Below are 16,871 nucleotides of genomic sequence, written 5' to 3' on the forward strand. Positions count from 1 at the left end.
TTAGTGTTCTAAGACCACAGCAGCAGCTGCTTAAGGACCAGACTGTGCTCAGACAGGTTGGTACTGCACCCACCTGCAAAACAGTGGCCCATAACCTCTGGGAATACTCCTTCTCTTGTCCGACAAAGCTAATTCAAACTTTTCCCCATTTTTCTTTCATTTAGGATGGAACAGAGTCCCATTTCTCAAGGTCCTGGCCATGGATGCAGAAGAGCTGGCTGCAACTTATGAGGTTTTTTTTATATGACCCTAACCAACTCAATCACTCTGGGACTTGAGATTCAGCAAGCTAAACTAAACTAAAGATAGCTGAATAAGCCATTCCCTGTCAATTTAGGCTGCAGGTTCTTCGGGGAAAACACTAACTTTATAGTGTGCTTACTATAGTCTTAGAGCCAAAATTAGAGATGATTTTGTACTCGATGTTGCCATCCCATTCCATTTACTGCCCATCACTTCGTTTTGAGCTCAAAAAACACTTCATGCCCTTGCAAAGCTAAACCAAAGTGTGAATTGTGCAGCGTTTGACATGCAAGGAGGACCACAAACAAAGGTTTTTTCAAGCTACCACTTGAGCTTTAGGAAAGCCACTAAAATTAATGTCACATCTGCTTATGTGACCTCCAACAGGATGTCTTTGCCCCTTTTCTCCTGAAACTTGGCTTGGAAGCAAAACTTCACACTCTCAGTTCTCCAGAAACGTTTACAGTGGAAAGGTCATCACAAAGGACTTACTCCTACCTCATTCCTACCTGCTCCTTCACCAACCTCTATTTGGCCATAACTCCCTGCAGTTTCTCTGGTTTGGGTCAACACATGAAAGTGGAGATGACAAGCCTGTTGCTCCCCTGGTCCTCAACCTGCAGGTCTGCTGCAAACTTTTCTCCCCACACTCCAGGAGTTTGATGTATCCTTCCACTTCTTCACTTCTCTTTGTGCTCCCACCATTAGAATTCCAATCAGCATATTCCCCACAAAAATCCACCACAAGACTAACAAGTTCAGGTTCTGGGCTGGGGCCTTTCTCAAATTCAAGCAGCACGTGGCACCATTTCATAACCTGAGTTACACTCCTTCTCTGACTTCTGGGCAGGACTTAGTGTCCGAGCTGGGAATGACCCCAGGAGGGGATGAGGCAGCAGATGCTCCCCCTGCAACAAAGTGCGCATCCTTCTGTCTTCCAGGCTCATGGCAGGAAAAAGCAATGGCTCACTTGCAGCACCTGGATTGCATTATTGTTATGAGAACTGACTGAATCGTTGCTATCACACTTTGATACCTCTAGCCTACCTTTGCTCCTTGTACTTCTGTATCTGCCTCTATTCCTGTCTGCTTTAAAACCTTTCCCTCGGGTCTGCTGATGGTCTCATCACTCTTGGCTTGCAACACACCTGGATTTCTTTCCATGTGCCCATTCAATACTGTAGATTTCTCTCTGACTGTGAATTGATGATCAGGCTTACGGACACACTTATCCATCACATCTTTCATCTTCCACTTTTCTTTTGGCTCTTCATCCTCAAAGAGTAGGATTTTGTCTTCAATGGCCTCTAGTAGAGCGCTGACATTCTTAAAGACTTGTGAACAGGATTTCTTTGACACACACAAAGGTTGCACTGGTGGTCTAACCTCTAAATCATCAGACTGTGAGTCAGAGGAGTCACAACAAAGCTTTTCTGGCATTTCTGAAGACGTATCTTGGTCCTGGTAGATGTCTACATCAGAGCTGACAGAAGAGGGGCCTTTTTCTAAACTTTTCTCCACATGAGTTAAGGTCTGGCATAGTCTGCCAAACTTTGACTCAAATAGGGAATGCAGTTTGTTCGGCTGCATGCCTGCAAATAATCTCCTTGAATCACTTACGTCTGCTGGTCTCCCTCTGCCTTCATCAGGGCAGCCTTCACCTGTAATCTGGCTATCTGGATCTGACTCGGGACTCCTCTGCCCATGGGGCAGGATGGCAGAGGGCATTTCACAGAAGAACCTTGAAGGGAGAATCCCTGGCTGCATTTCCTAAGTAGATAAATATTAGCAAATAACTAAAATATATCACATAATACTGTGTGTATATATATATATATATATATATATAAACTCTTATCTACCTAAAGATACATACTTGCTTAATACACAATTTTGTACATAAATACGTGTGTAAATTTTTGACCACTTGAAATTACAAGTATACCTATAAAAGAAAATGCCCAAATTGAAGGCTTGAGGCTTTCAGAGTTGAGGAGATCTGTGCCTTGAACAATAACACAAGGCACCATCTTTGCCCTTGGAGATTCATCTCATTACTGACTAACGGAAGGTAGAAATTATTTGCTATCACTTGGGATATAAAAGGAATTTGGTTACGCTTGCAGATACCCAGAGCAAAGCAGACTAAGCTCACACATCCATTCTCAATGCCTGGATATCATAGCAACACATGCGTGGACACTGCATAAACACCATTTGTTGGCCTCTCCAAGGAAGGAAACCTTTCCAGCGCCCCAAGTATCTGCTGCTAAGAATAGCACCAGCATCCTTGGCTGGTAGCAAGGCTGGTGCCATATCCTTCTGAGCAATAGCATCACAGGGCTGCGGCACCTCCACTCCAGGTGGCTCCTTCTAAACCAAAACTTCCTGATGTTTGTAGGCTTGTGACCTCACTTACATTGGATTTCCATCAAACCCACAAACCCGCTGAAGCGGATCCCATGTCAGGGGACTGCTGTTCCAATCCCAAAGCAGTAACAGCACAGGATCATCTTCTAGTTCACAGTCACTTGTTCATCCTACACCCAGCCCTCCCCAGAAGCACTGCAAGCAGAGTCTACTCACAGGGGGTCGCTTCAGTGACTGCTTCTCCTTCTTGTCTTTCTTCTCTTTCTTGTCTTTCTTTTCTTTCTTCTTCTTCTCTTTCTTTTTCAAGCTGCCACGTGCCAGCAGTTTCTCTCGCTCCCGAATGACGAGCTCTCGGTAGTGATCATCACAGGGGTGGTCCCACGTGGACTGGCCATTAGCGAAGTTGAAGTAATAGATATCACCAGTAGTATCTTGGCTGCGTGCCAAAAACAGCATGAAAAGATGAAAGAGCACATACCAATACAGCTGCACGTACCCGAGCATCCTTACTGGATCACATGACCACCTTAAGCTCAGCAAAGAGAAGTGTGACATCTCCAGAGCCCAAAGACACATCAGTGTGGTGAAGCAGCATTGCTGGAGATTGCTCACATCTTTACCCAACTTCCCAAAACCTCTTTCCCCTTCTTCCACTGCCCCAAAAAGACCTGAGTTCCCCCCTCGACAGGAAGTACATCTGCTGTGGCACTACCCCCTTGCCAGCTGGTGCCCTGCACCGGGGGGGAGGCAGCACACAGCAGGGGAAGGGCAGGAGAGGCCAGGAATCTAATGGGATGGCTGCTGACAAGAGTTCTCACCAGGGCTTCCACTCAGGTGGTAACGGGGCCACGATGCCTTCCCTGGCCAGCCATATCAGCTCTGGTTCCTTCTCAGGGTCAATCCCGATCTCCCGTGCAAAATCTTGGATTTCTAGGAAAACAGGAGAGGCATCTGTGGAGACTGTCTACATCAGGCACTACACAATAAAGCCAACCTCCTCAGCTAAAGGAATGGGCACACTGGGAAATCCTGATCCTGGAACGAAGCTGCTCACAGCTGCCAGCATGGCTCCACGTGTCAGTAGAGGATGCCCTACCAGGCTGGTAAAGCAGGGAGACAGACTGCAAAATGGCATTTATCTTTGCAACCAAAAAGCTAATTTTTCATTATCTGTCTTCCATGAAATCTCATTTACTCTACCCTGTCCACCCATGCTCTCAGAAAACTGATCCCCATTTTCTTAATACACATCAAAGTGGCTTGCATGCTTGAATCCCTTATCACAGCTCCTGGAAGGACAGGCATCGGCTACCTTGGTTGCTGGGAATGTACGTCTCATCGAAATCTTCTTCCAGGATGAGCTGGTCACCAATGCGCACCATAGCTCCTGCCATGGCTCAGTGCACCTGGCAGCGTGAAGGAAGCAACACAAAATCACAGGGATCAACTCAGAAATAAAGCTTCCTGATCACACAGTGCATAGCAGAGCCCCCAGGAAACTCGGCACCGGGACTGTGGAGGGGAACAAGGCGCGCTGGGGCTGCCAGCGTGGTGCAGACAGGAAGGGCAAAGAGCAAGAACTGACGGATTCTGGTAAAGGCAGGAGGACACAGCTAAAAGTACTGGCCAGCAGGCTGCAGTTCACAGTGAATTAATTAACAGCAGAAATATTACGTTATTTACAAGCGTGTTTCCCCACCTCTGCTACAAGAGGCAGAGGTTACTGGCACTTAATTTTGCTTCACCATTTATCCATTTGGTAACATGGAGAATGAGCCCACCAGCCAGCTGTGCGCTGCTTGGACACGCCATGCAGGGCACGGCTGCGAGCACTCCACCTTACAGTCCAACACCAGCCCAGGCTGATGGGTGAAGAAGTTGCCCTGGTCACAACACCCACAGCCTGAGCCGCCCCAAAGAAAGGAAAACATCAACAGGGCAGAGCTCTCTGCTCTGCTTACAGTGCTCTTTCACTGCGGTGCACACAGCAAAACTGAATCTAAGACCTTCTGCACACGTTTCATGGGGGCTGCAGAAATGGGGAGCAGAGCTGAAGTGGCACAGAAGTTATAATCAGTCCCCCCAGGCTTTCAAGCTTCTACAGAGAAGATGAGCACTTGCTTCAGGCACTTGTTAAACAGGCCAAAAATAAGCTGAAATGAGGAGGGGAAGAAAGAGAAAGAAAGGAAGCAGTTTCCGCAGAGCACAGCTCTTTGAAAGAAGTCCCTGGGCTGAATCACTGCTGCCCACGGGCAAGGCAGCTTCTCACCGCACCCTGCTCGGCTTGGCGTCCCTCACCTTCCCAGAGGACATTTCAAAAGCTGTAGAAGGATCCAGAATTAATGTGTCCCACCACTGGAGGAGCATGGCTTCGCCATTTAACCCAAAGCCTGCAGGCAGCGATTTAGTCCTGCCAAAACCGGGCCCTAAGGACCCAACCACCACAGGTTCAGGCGGCGGTTACGTTCATTTCCCCACGTCAAACACCCCAGCTGTGGCTCTGCACGGCCACGTTTGGCCAGCGTTAGCCTCACACAGCCATGCGGGAGCCAGGCCAGGCGGCGGAGCAGGCTCCCCACAGCTGCACGGGCGCCAGCACCGGCACAGGGGAGGCTGTGAACCCACAGCAGGAGCAAGGACGGCACCGTCCCTTCCAGCCCTCCTGCTCAAACACCAGTGGAATGACAAGGTCAGACTAGCTTTTACCCTAAAGCACCCAAAATACTCAACGGGTGGAGCATGCCTCATGCCTCTGCTTTCCTCATGAGGCTGAGGGGTTGTGGTGCCTGCCAGGCGTCCCAGCAGTGACAGGAACGGTCTGAGCAGCATTAATACACTAACCATGACTACCTGGAGCAGGATCACCACGCTGCTGCCCGTAAGCGAGCCTTCGCTGCCCTCCTCACCTTTCCGTGCCCGCAGCCCGCTCCGTACTTACGACTGTTACGTAAAGCGAGTCCCAGAAGCAGCAATTAATCCCCGCACTTCCCAGGCAAAGATATTCTCAGGGCACGCCAAACCCAAAGGGCATCGCAGAGCTCGCGCTGCTCCCGCCCCGTCAAAGCCGCCGGGTGCGAGAAACTCGCTGGAGGCCGCCGCTGTTGCTTCCCTCCAGGCCGGCCCCGCCGCAGGCCCTGCCCCACGCCTGGCACCGGGCCGGGGCCTGCGACCGAAGCCAGCCCGAGGCCGCAGCAGAAGCGAGGCTGGCGGGGGAAAGACGCGACTTTGCTTAGTAGGGCATAAACGACAAAAAAAGCGCTCCTCACCGCTATCGCGACTGTGCAGGCACGACAGATGCACGGCGTCGCCAAAGCCCGCAGCAACGCGCGGGCCGGGCCGGCGGAACCCCGCGCCGCTCCCGCCGGCACTAACGTCCCTGGGGCAGCACGGTGCCGGGCAGCGCTCTGCAGCCTCCCCCCACCCCCGGCGAGCCCCCCGCTCCCGCCCGCCCCGGGCCCCACTCACCGGGGCCGCCACCCGGTCGCCGCAGTCACGGACGCCCGCGGTTGCCCGGGCCGCGCCGCCGCTACTGCTTCCGGGGCCCGGCGGCCCTGGCACCGGCTCGGCCCGCCCCCGCGGGGCCGCCATTGGGCATTCAGGCAGCCCGTCACCGGATTAGCCAACGGGAGGGCAGCGCCGTGTCACCGGTGCGGCGGCGCATGCCGGGGGCTGTAGTGCGGGCGCCCCCCCCCCTCCGCCGCTCGCTGCCATAGCGACGCGTCGGCCTGGCCCGGCCCGCCCCGGTCCCGCCGCCCCGGCCCCACCGCCGGGCCGCGATCGCCAAGCCGCGGCCGGGGGCTCGGAACCGCGGCGGGCCAAGCCGCCGCCCCAATCGCTTCCGCCGGCGGGCGGGGAGCGGCGCGGCGGGAGGGCTTTCCGGGGCGGGGAGGGCCGCGCCGCCATGCCCGCCGCCCCGCTCGGCCCCGCCGCGCCGCCTGCCCGCCCCGGCGCGGCCGCCCGGCCGAGGCGCTGGGCGCTGCGGGCCCGTTGAGGCGCCGCGTCCTCCGCCCGCCCGGAGGAGGGCTTTCCGGGGCGGGGAGCCGCCGGTGCCGCGCAGGGCGCGGGCAGCGCTGCGGCGATGGCGGCCGCCTGGCCCTGGCTGCTGCTGTGGCTGGGGGCGGCCGCCCTGCGCGCCCGCCCGGCCCCGCCGCGCATCCGCCTGCCGCTGCGGGGCGGCGCGGCCCTGCCGCCGGGGCCCCGGGCGCGCCGGGCGCCGGAGGAGGCCGAGAGGGCCGGGAGCTTCGTGGAGATGATCGACAACCTGCGGGGCAAGTCCGGGCAGGGCTACTACGTGGAGATGACGGTGGGCAGCCCCCCGCAGAAGGTAGGGGCCGCCCGTGCGGGATGCGGGTCCCGGGGCGGCGGGGCTGCGGGTCCCGCTCCGGCCCCTCCGCGGCTCCGTGCGGGGGAGCGGCGCTGCGGCTACCGCCATGGCCCGGCCCGCCGTGCGCCCGCTGCACCCTCCCCTTCCCCCCCGGTGGCCGGTTTTTCGCCTCGGCTGTGGGTGCCGGCCGGCCGGCCGGAGTGGGCTCCCGCTTCACCGGGGCCGGGCGGGCGCGGCGGGCGCCTCTCCGTGCCGTGCGTGCCAAGCCTGCATCCCTCCCTCCATCCTCCCTCGCTGCCTCCCTGCCCAGCCGAAGGATGCCAGCGCGCAGGAGCCGGCGCGGTGTGGGCGGCCGTGCGGCGTGCCCGGCCGTGTGCCCGCCGACAGGCGCCTTCGAAGGCACCGCAGGGCCAAGGGCACGGTGCTCCCAGTGCACCGTCCGCCACAGCCGCCGGGCCTGGCGGGCCTCCCCGACCTGAGGAAATCTCCCAGAGCTCGCTCTCCTGGGTGCTCTCACAGCACAGGAGTCAGGGGGCTGCGTGCAGGAGCCAGGGACGGAACCCCCCAGTGCATCGCTGGGCTCTGCTCCTGCTCCATCCTTCCATCAGTGTCCCTCGAGTCCCAGGAGCTGCACTGCCTGCCTCATGCGCGTGGCACCATCTGCCCGTGTGCTGGGGACAGGATGGGTGCCGAGGGCCAGGTACCAGCTGCACAGCCCAGGGCCGACCAGCTCCTCCCCTCTTTGATGGGTGAGATCATGGAGGTTCCTGCCGCCAAACCCTTTTGCACCCATACGGAAGTCAGGCTTGCAGGTTCAAGGGGGCCAGCTCGGTGTTCGAGGGTCCCTGTTCCTTCCAGCGTTGGGCCACGTTCCCACGCACTTGCCACCCACCACATAGGCTGGTGCTGCCAAAACACCCAGCGCCTGCGCAGAGTCTGAAACAAAGGCTGGTTTTTCCCCACGACCTGGCTCCATCCCGGGTGCCCAGTGCAGCTCTGCACACATGGTGGGAGAGAGCAACACAAGCGAGAAGTGAAGCACGGACTGGGGAGTAATTCTGCCACCACAGAAAGCAGGTCTCTCAGAGCGCTTTTGTATTGTCCCTGTGTGCCTGGGTTTTATTCTCTGCTTTGGCAGGGTATGTTTCGGGAAAAAAGGGAGGAGATTATTTCTAAAATCTAGTTTTAAATGTGATTTCATCATCTTTTGCCTGGGACCTGCCATGTGTCGCAGCTGCCAGATAATTTCCGTGCGAACCACCTGTTTCCAGGCACTTGTGTGTTTCTGAGCCAGTCACCCTTTTGGACAGCATCTTCCAGCCTTGGACTCCTTCCAAATGTGAACGTGGTGCATGTGCGTGCGTGCGTGTGTGTGCTGGAGCAAAATCCCTCCAGGCGTTGTAATGGCATTAAAACATTCACATGAAAGGGTAGGGCTGTGCATATGCAGAAAATCAGGGAGCGGGGAGGGTGTTTGTCCGCGGAGGTGTGTGCGTCCTTCTCGAAGGCACATGGGTGGTCTATGTGCTTCCACTCTCCCCTGCAGCTCCATCTCCCTTCTCACGTTTTCTTTCACCTTCGTGGTGCTGGCAAGGAAGTGTCTTTATTCTGTTGTGCTTTAATTTTGGTTCTGAGCTGTGCTGTGTAGTCACCCTCAGCGGTGAATTGCTCTCGCACTCCATGGCCCTTAGCGTGTTGGTTCCGCTGCGTGGTCACACGGGGCTCCCCAGGACTGTGGCCGAGCCATAAATACAGGGGGCAGAGGGTGGGAGCCGAGCATTGGGAGCTGGTGTTTCAGGACTGATGGCGAAGGCTTGGTGCCTCTGCGAGCAGGTTGAGGCTCACCGCCTCGGGAGTGACACGCGGCGCTAGGGCATGTACCGCGCAGAGCCAGTGCTTCTGCTGAGGTGCCTGGAGGGGCTGTCACTTCCAGGGAGCAGCAGAGAGGTTTCAGACAGCATCCCTGCCACACATGTCCTGGCCTTGCCAGTTCACGCGTTGCGTCCTGGCCTGAATTGATGGCCAGACTGAGTCTCAAGGATGTGAGTCCTCTCCACGTGGGTCCTTTACATGACTCCTGTCAGCAGGATGGAGCCTGCGGGGTGCAGGTCCTCACCGCTGCTGCCATTGCTTAGGTGTGTAGCACCCACCGGCCTGGCATGGACCGGCTGGGGCTGTCTGGCTGCTGAGGGGTTGCATGCGGGTCCCAGGTAGCTGCGGCTTGTCTCATCTCCCTGGCACAGCTGCTGCTCTCGGCCAGGCAAGAGCAAAATGCCTCCCCGCTGCCTGCGTCCTCTCCCTGCAGCATCAGCTCAGCAGGTCTTTCTCCAGGGAAACACTCCTCCTCTGGGTACCCCGGGGACCAGCGAAGATGAGCTGAGTGGAGCAGATGGCCCCTAATGACCGATCAAACAGAACCACCCTGGGAACGGCTCCGGTGCATCAGCCGAGGCTGCAGGTGCCAGGTTGCTGGGGGAAGGTTGGGCTGTGCAGCCGGCACTGAGCCAGCCTGGCAGCTCCTGGCTTTTGCCCGAGGAGGATATTGGAGGGGCAAATGTGCCGCTCTGGTCTTTACTCATGGCCTGAAATGAAATGTCCCCCCAGGTGAGAAGCCAGCCTGGGGTCAGGGGAGACCTGTCCCCAGCACAGCACGGGGCTGTGGGCAGGGCAGCAGGGCTGGGCAAGGGGCACCCAGGACATGCTGCCTGCAGCCGTCCCCTGTCAGCGAGCCACGGAGAAAACTCCAGCAGCTGTAGTCCAGCGCTTTTACGATTAGCACAAGCGCATTAGCCTCCTTCCCTCTCCCTTCAGACTCCACAGATTAAGGGCCAGAGCCCTGGTACGGTGCTGGTGAAGCAGTGCCCCGGCACTGGGGCTCGGAGCTCACCCTGCAGCAACGTGGTCCAGCACGGCCCAGAGCTCCGCTCCCACCCCAGCAGTCCCCCCACTCTGCTCCTCACAGTGAAGGGTGCCGCAGGCAGGGTTCAGGTGGGGGCAGCATCCACCTGGCTCGCTCCCGGCCCCACCGGTGGGATGTTTGCCAAACCCTGCCTGTGAGCTGGTAATCCGGGACACAGGCAGAAATGAACTGGGAGCAGAGCTCGGCATATGGATGGCCGATTAGCAGACCCAGCAATCTGCAGTGGCTTGTGTTCCATCAATCCTTCTGAACAGCTTTGCGAGCAAATTAGGTTTCCTGGCAAGGGGAGCCTGGGCACCCCATCTTGCTGCTGCTCGCTCTGGCCCCACAGCACCGTGCCAGGTGCTTGCCGAATCTTGCCTGTGGATTGAGGCACTGGGCGCAGGGGCCGAGGCCGGGCTGTGCTGAGAGGAGAGCTCATGCTCTGTTTGCACGGTGCCGGACAATGTTTGCTTTTTGTGCAACACCTTGATGTCGCTGACTCCCCCACCACTGTGTTCTCTCACACAGCATCTCCGAGCCACCCCTGGGCACAGCAAAAGAGGGCCCCAGCTCAGCTTGGGCTCTGCACTGCTGCACAGCATCCCTCTGGGGCGCCCCAGACACAACAGGCACCAGGGCAACCTCCCTGCCCTGTTTCTGCCTGTCCTGCTGCTGCTGGCAGGGCAAAGGACCCTTCGTGCCCACCTAGGGTGGGCTGAGCCCTGCCAGCCCCAGGCAGCAGCACACGGGGCTGTGCCAGGGAGCCAGCGCTAACCCGGTGCCAACAACGGGGCTGGCAAAGGGCCCGGCCACTCAGTAGGGGTGAGTTGGGAATGCCCTGGCCCGGTTGGGAGGGCAGACCCAGGCGTACCACTCAGACAGGGACACAGAGCCATGGCTCCCTGGGAAGCACATGGTATGGCAGCCACCGCGTGCCAGGCGTGGGGACAGGGAAAGTATCACTCACCCGTGGGGCTGGACAGAGCTGGGTGGATGGTACAGCAAGGTCTCACTGCAGTCCTGAGCCTCCCTGTCTCTCTTCCTTCTCCAGCTGAATATCCTAGTGGATACAGGGAGCAGTAATTTCGCTGTGGGAGCTGCACCTCACCCATTCCTCCGGAGATACTACCAGCGGCAGCTGTGAGTATGCTGAGACGATGCAGACAGCACAGCCACTGCTCGGTGTGCCTGTGATGCAGCCCCAGCCCCACAGAGGCATGCTGTCCCTTCTCGCTGGGGGTCTGGCTGGACCCTGCCAGGTACCGCCCAGCCTCTGGGACGGCTGGGTCCGCGCAGTCCCTTCTGCGCCCAGAGAACGAGGGACCCCTCGACCGCCTGTCCGCCCTCCCACGATGTTTAAGATGGTGTCGGGGCTGCTGACCATTGTGCAGGGCAAACAGCAACTGGGCTTGTTCCCTCCACACGCTGTGGCAGCCTTGGCTCAGGCTGCAAGGAGCCATCCTGGTGCTTCACCGACCCGTGGTGGGGCTCACCAGCAGCTGCACGAGTGGAGAAATGCACTGCCCTCACCCAGCCATGCTGGTTTGCAGGACAGGCGCACCTCTGTCCTTGCAAATTCTCAGCTATGCATGTGCGTGCTCCCACCATCACCCAACGATGTGCAGGCACCTGCTCCTCCCCTGCACTGGCCTTACTCTGGCTCTTTTACACCACTGCAGGTCCAGCACCTATCGTGACCTGCGGAAGGGTGTGTATGTGCCCTACACCCAGGGCAAGTGGGAAGGGGAACTGGGCACCGACCTTGTCACCATCCCCCATGGCCCCAACGTCACTGTCAGAGCCAACATTGCTGCCATCACGGAGTCGGACAAATTCTTCATCAACGGCTCCAACTGGGAAGGGATCCTGGGGCTGGCGTATGCCGAGATCGCCCGGGTGAGTCCTGGCTTGCAGCTCTGCCTGGCCCTTCCAGCAGACACGGGCACCCTGTCCCAGCAGGGTTTGGTTGCCTCTTTCCTTGGCTCTGCTCAGTCCCCTGGGGCCTGGCTTGAAAGCTGTGCTGATGACCTTGAGCCCTGCTCCAACAGCATGCAGAGCCACTATTCCTGGGGCACAGCGGTCCCAGCAAGGGGAGCTCCCTGGGTAGGGAGAGCCCCTGGAGAAGGGATAGCACTGATACTTCCCTGTCCTGCCCCCGCTTTCTCCTCCCACCAGCCTGACGACAGCCTGGAGCCCTTCTTTGACTCCCTGGTGAAGCAGACACGGGTGCCCAACATCTTCTCCCTCCAGCTTTGCGGGGCAGGCTTCTCGCCCAACGAGACAGAGGCCCTGGCATCGGTGGGGGGCAGCATGGTGAGTGCTCCGCAGGCAGTGCACAGGCCGGGGAAGGCTGGTGGGGCTGCCCGCATGGGAGGTGCCCTGGCCAGAGCTGGCAGAGTGTGGTGGCAGCGCCTTTCTGTCCCCTCTGCAGATCATTGGTGGCATTGACCGCTCGCTGTATGTGGGTGACATCTGGTACACACCCATCCGGAAGGAGTGGTACTACGAGGTCATCATCGTCAAGCTGGAGGTCAACGGTCAGGACCTGAACATGGACTGCAAAGAGGTGAGGGGGCCCTGGGGGAACCTGCCCTACGGGGCGCTGCTTTGTCGCTGCCACTGGAGGCATCCGCCTTTGATCTGAGGGGGATTGGGAGGGGAGCGGGGCTGGGGTCTCGCGCCTGGCTCACTCCTCTTCTGCCCCCAGTACAACTACGACAAGAGTATCGTGGATAGCGGGACAACCAACCTCAGGCTGCCGAAGAAAGTGTTTGAGGCTGCAGTGAAATCCATCAAAACAGCTTCTTCAGTCAGTGAGACCCATCCCTCCGCCGTGGGCACACCCCCCGGGCTGGTGCAGGGCTGCAGGCAGTGCAGCTGCCTGGCACCAGCCTGAGGATCTCTGCTGCCCGCCCGGCACGGCCCCACTCACCCCTTTCCCTCTGGCAGACGGAGAAGTTCCCAGATGGCTTCTGGCTGGGGGAGCAGCTGGTTTGCTGGCAGGTCGGCACCACCCCCTGGCACATCTTCCCAGTCCTGTCCCTCTACCTGATGGGGGAGGCCACCAACCAGTCCTTCCGCATCACCATCCTGCCCCAGGTGAGCATTGGGCTGGCCAGACCCTGCCTGGTGCTGAGTCGGAGCGCAGGCTGGAGCCAGTCGCATGGGCAGGACCGTGGCTGGGTGGGCACAGCCACCTGCCCCCGGGAGCTCTGCCCCAGCCCCTTTCCTGACGGTGCCTCTCTTCTTACAGCAATACCTGCGCCCAGTGGAGGACGTGGCCACCTCTCAGGACGACTGCTACAAGTTCGCCATCTCCCAGTCCTCCACAGGCACCGTCATGGGCGCTGTCATCATGGAGGGCTTCTACGTGGTCTTTGACCGCGCCCGCAAGCGCATCGGCTTTGCTGTCAGTGCCTGCCACGGTGAGGGCTGGGGCCTGGAGGAAGGGAGAGGTAGAGGGGACGTGGACATGCCATGGTAGCGCAGTGGCCAGACCCCTGCCTTCTCCCGCCCCCAGTGCACGATGAGTTTCGGATGGCCGCAGTGGAGGGGCCCTACCTGCACTCCAACATGGAGGACTGCGGCTACAACATCCCGCAGACGGACGAGTCCACCCTGATGACCATCGCCTACGTCATGGCAGCCATCTGCGCCCTTTTCATGCTGCCCCTCTGCCTCATGGTGTTCCAGTGGCGCTGCTTCCACTGCCTGCGGCGGGACCATGACGACTTTGCTGATGACATATCCTTGCTGAAGTGATGGCGGAGCATGGGGGCAGCCCCGGGGCCGCAGGTGAGGCAGCAGGGCAGGGAGAGGTAGGTCCTTTCTCCAGGGCTGGAGCACGGAGGCAGGGCAGCAGCGTGGGGAGCTCAGACCCTCAGCCCAGGCCCTCCTGGCCCTGGGGGACTTGGTGCCCGTCGGGGCCAGCAGGTCGGGAGCAGCCATGGGAGCCCCAGGCCTGGGCTGTGTTTGTCTGGGACCTGCAGAAAGAGCGGGGCAGGCGGAGAGGGGGGAGAGCGTGCAGCAACCCCGTCCCGTGGGCTGGGGCAGCTTCCCTGCTCCGGCACCAGTATGGGCTGGGCTGTCCCCAGCTCTCCTGCCCAGCCGTGCCAGGCTTGACAGAACCGTGCTGATGAGCCGTCGCGCCGCCTGTCTCCCATCACCCTCCATCCCTGCGCAGCCGCCCTCAGCCCACGCTGCCATGAAGCCGCCGGCCCCCGCTGTTGTGTAGGGAGCTGTGGGTGCACGCACCTGCGGCACAGCTCCCTGTGCGGCATGCCTGATCCTGCCAGGCTCCAGGGTTCCCATCTCCGGAGCCTCCCGTCCCCAGCTTTTCAGAGACAGCCACGCAGGGCCGGCCTGGGGCTGCCTGGACGGGAGCAGCCAGAGGCAGGGGTTTCCCTCCCACCCTCCTGCTCACCCATACGCCGCTTGCTCTTGCATTTCCCGTTGCGTTCCCCCTGCCACCCCCAGGCTCTGCTTCCGCTGCTGCCAGCCCCTGGATCCCTGTGCCCACCCCACTCTCCCGGCTGCCTCCTGGGACAGGCATGAGCAGGCACCCATCCTCTCCCTGCGCCGCTTTCGCTCACCACGTCCCCTTTGGGGATGGGAACTGCCTCTCCTTTCCAGCGGCAGCCATGGAGAAGTTGGCGGCTGCTGCCCTCCCACCCCGGGGAAAACAGCCTCCCAGCTCGGGGCTGCAGGCGTGGGGAAGGGGAGACGTGCACTACAAGCACCACCCCAGCCTGCTACACAGAAATCGTGTGCCAGGAGAGAGCGAGTTACCAACCCGGCCGCTCCCAGCCCACCCGCCCGTTCAAAAGCCATAGGGGAGCCAGCGCCGGGCTCAGCCGGCCCCCCCCCCGCAGCCCCCGCCCTGCCCTCACCGCTGGCGAGTCCCCCGGCACGGGGCACAGCAGCTCCGCTTGCTCCACAAGTCCATGTGTCCGGCCCCAGCTCCTGCTCTCCATGCGTGAGACATCCCAGCAGCCTGGGGACAGGCAGTGGCTGTGGGGACTTGCAGCATTTATTATTTTTTAAACACATGGTTGTATTTATTTTTTTTTTTTTTTTTATAATGTGAGTCACTAGTAGTGCAGCTGCGCAGAATCAGAGCGTTGTATATAGCAGGTCCCACACGCACAGGTGTTACGAATAACCGGTCGCTTCTCACCTGTACAATATATACATATATCTATATTTTTAATTCCAGCGCTCAAAGTCACTGTTCCAAAACCCAACATTAGGAGGTTTGGTCCTGTTTTGGTTTTGGTTTTTTTAAATATTTTTAGCCCCTCTGCCAGTCCTAGGGCCTTGGCACAACCCAAGGCCAGGGCTCGCTCAGTAGCGGCGTGCTCGGGTGGAAGCACTTTATGGATCAGAGGTGGTCAGAGTCGGTTTCAGAGGAGGTGGTGGACAGTGATGGAGGGGACGCAGGCGGGCAGGGCTGGAGCACGCCGAACAGTGGTTCACAAGCCGAAAGGACATTGGGCGCAGGAGGCACTTCTGTCCTCACGTGTTCCTACAGCAAAGGTATATATACCTTCCCGGTATGTAAGGACAATGCTCCCCTTCTCCCACAGCCAATCCCTGCCCGGGGAGAGGGGGCCGCTGCAAGCTCACCATCACCCTTCCCCAGGGCAGATGCCCTTGATCTTGCGGGCAGTTGATAATGCTGTATTTCTTGCTTCTCTGCCTGCAACTCAGATGGGAAGGTGCTTTGTTTTAAACGCCAAGATTCACTGATTAAAAGGCAACATTCCTCCACGAGCAAAGGACAGGGCTACCTGCGGTGCCCAGGCCGAGCTGGCAGCTGCCCAGCCAAGGCACACGCAAGAGCCGAGCCACCAGTTCAGGTGGGGACAGGGGCTAGGGGCTGGAGCACTGCAGCGCTGCAGTAATCACCGAGCATTAAGCTTGTTACCTAAATCCTGCGCTTAAATATTTCCTTCAAAAAGCAGCAAGGGAGCCAGTGCACGGGCGGGAGGAGGAGACACACGCAGTGTAGGAGAGGCAAGCCAGCCCTAGCACTGGGCACCGCCACAACAGCCCGTTACGCGCACCCCTAAACTGTCCCACGTCACTGCTGGTGCGCTCACGAGCAGCGCCCAGTTCCCATGCCCCGCTGCAGAACTGCAAGCATCCAGCGACCCCACTCCGGCGCGCGAGGAGAACGTTACACAACCACAGAGCGCGCACAGACCTCCGCACCCTTGTGCCTGCCCAGGACCCTCCCAGGATCCCAGAGACTGTTGTGGACCACTGCCTTAAAACACGCTGGCAAGTGTGTGTGTGCGTGCGTGTAGAAAGATTGGGGCTGTGGCCAAATTCAGGCGTGCTGCATGCAGGCAGCGCTTGCACTGACCGACCCGGAGGTGCAGGTGCCTCTAGCAGGGCTGAATTTGCACCACAGGCTGCAAACAAGGGGAAAAGAAATTCTACAGAGTCAGCGCAAGATTTGAAGTGGTGCTGAGCACCTCGTAATCCCACCGAAATCCATGGAGAAAGGTGTTGGTGCGTCAGCCTGTGCTTTAGGAGAAAGTACAGGAGAGGGGATAGGAGGAACTGCAACAGGTTGGTTATCCCGAGCTGCAGCGCAGCCGCATCCGTTTGCTCCCAAGCGCTTCCCTCCCCAGGGCCCAGGTACCGCAGGGAACGCCGGGTGGAGGCGCATGGTGGGGACAGTTACCGCAGGCTGTCGCTGTAGACTCCAGTACTCTGTAACCTATTGTCTATGTAAGAACAATGAATGTTAACACACGGTAAATTATTATTACATTAAAAAACCACAAAAAACACTCTTCATCTGCAACCCACTCGTTGCTAAGAGGGGAACTACCAGGTGACAAGACGTGGCGGGGGACCGGTCCGCTGGGGCATCCCACCAAGGGGAATGGTTTGCGGTGAGCATGGAGCCAGGCAGAGCACCGGCACTGGAGGAGCTGCTGGAAGTTAAGTGGGGAGAGGTAGTGACAGCAGCCGCTAGCGTCCCAGCAAGCAGGTTACGCTTTAACACTCACTCAAAAGGCA

At 58.9% G+C, this 16,871-nt stretch overlaps 2 protein-coding genes across 10 annotated transcripts in view; one reads left to right on the top strand and one right to left on the bottom strand.

The window, feature by feature from the left end:
- Nucleotides 1-6,156, bottom strand: part of CEP164 (centrosomal protein 164) — a 42,076-nt gene extending 35,920 nt beyond the window's left edge. For 5 of the 9 annotated variants that reach the window (XM_037410002.1, XM_037410000.1, XM_037409999.1 and 2 more), the window contains exons 1-4: nt 6,079-6,156; nt 3,926-4,019; nt 3,432-3,543; nt 2,830-3,049 (exon numbers count right to left, since the gene is read on the bottom strand). In XM_037410002.1, the coding sequence (XP_037265899.1) occupies nt 2,830-3,049; nt 3,432-3,543; nt 3,926-4,007 (414 nt within the window). In that variant the 5' untranslated portion in view covers nt 4,008-4,019; nt 6,079-6,156. Of the gene's footprint in view, nt 1-2,829; nt 3,050-3,431; nt 3,544-3,925; nt 4,020-5,551; nt 6,016-6,078 lie in introns of those variants that run through there. The other 4 variants (XM_037410005.1, XM_037410004.1, XM_037410003.1 and 1 more) reach the window with 2 other exon arrangements.
- A 260-nt stretch (nt 6,157-6,416) lies between these two features.
- On the top strand, nt 6,417-16,637 carry BACE1 (beta-secretase 1). The gene is made up of 9 exons (XM_037410009.1): nt 6,417-6,937; nt 10,891-10,979; nt 11,519-11,735; nt 12,015-12,152; nt 12,271-12,405; nt 12,547-12,648; nt 12,789-12,938; nt 13,093-13,264; nt 13,360-16,637. Exons 1-9 carry the CDS (start codon nt 6,692-6,694, stop codon nt 13,599-13,601), a joined length of 1,491 nt encoding a protein of 496 aa, XP_037265906.1. The 5' UTR covers nt 6,417-6,691; the 3' UTR covers nt 13,602-16,637.
- Nucleotides 16,638-16,871: the final 234 nt, after the last annotated feature.

This window comes from Falco rusticolus, chromosome 16, assembly GCF_015220075.1.
Source record: "Falco rusticolus isolate bFalRus1 chromosome 16, bFalRus1.pri, whole genome shotgun sequence".
Lineage (NCBI taxonomy): Eukaryota > Metazoa > Chordata > Aves > Falconiformes > Falconidae > Falco > Falco rusticolus.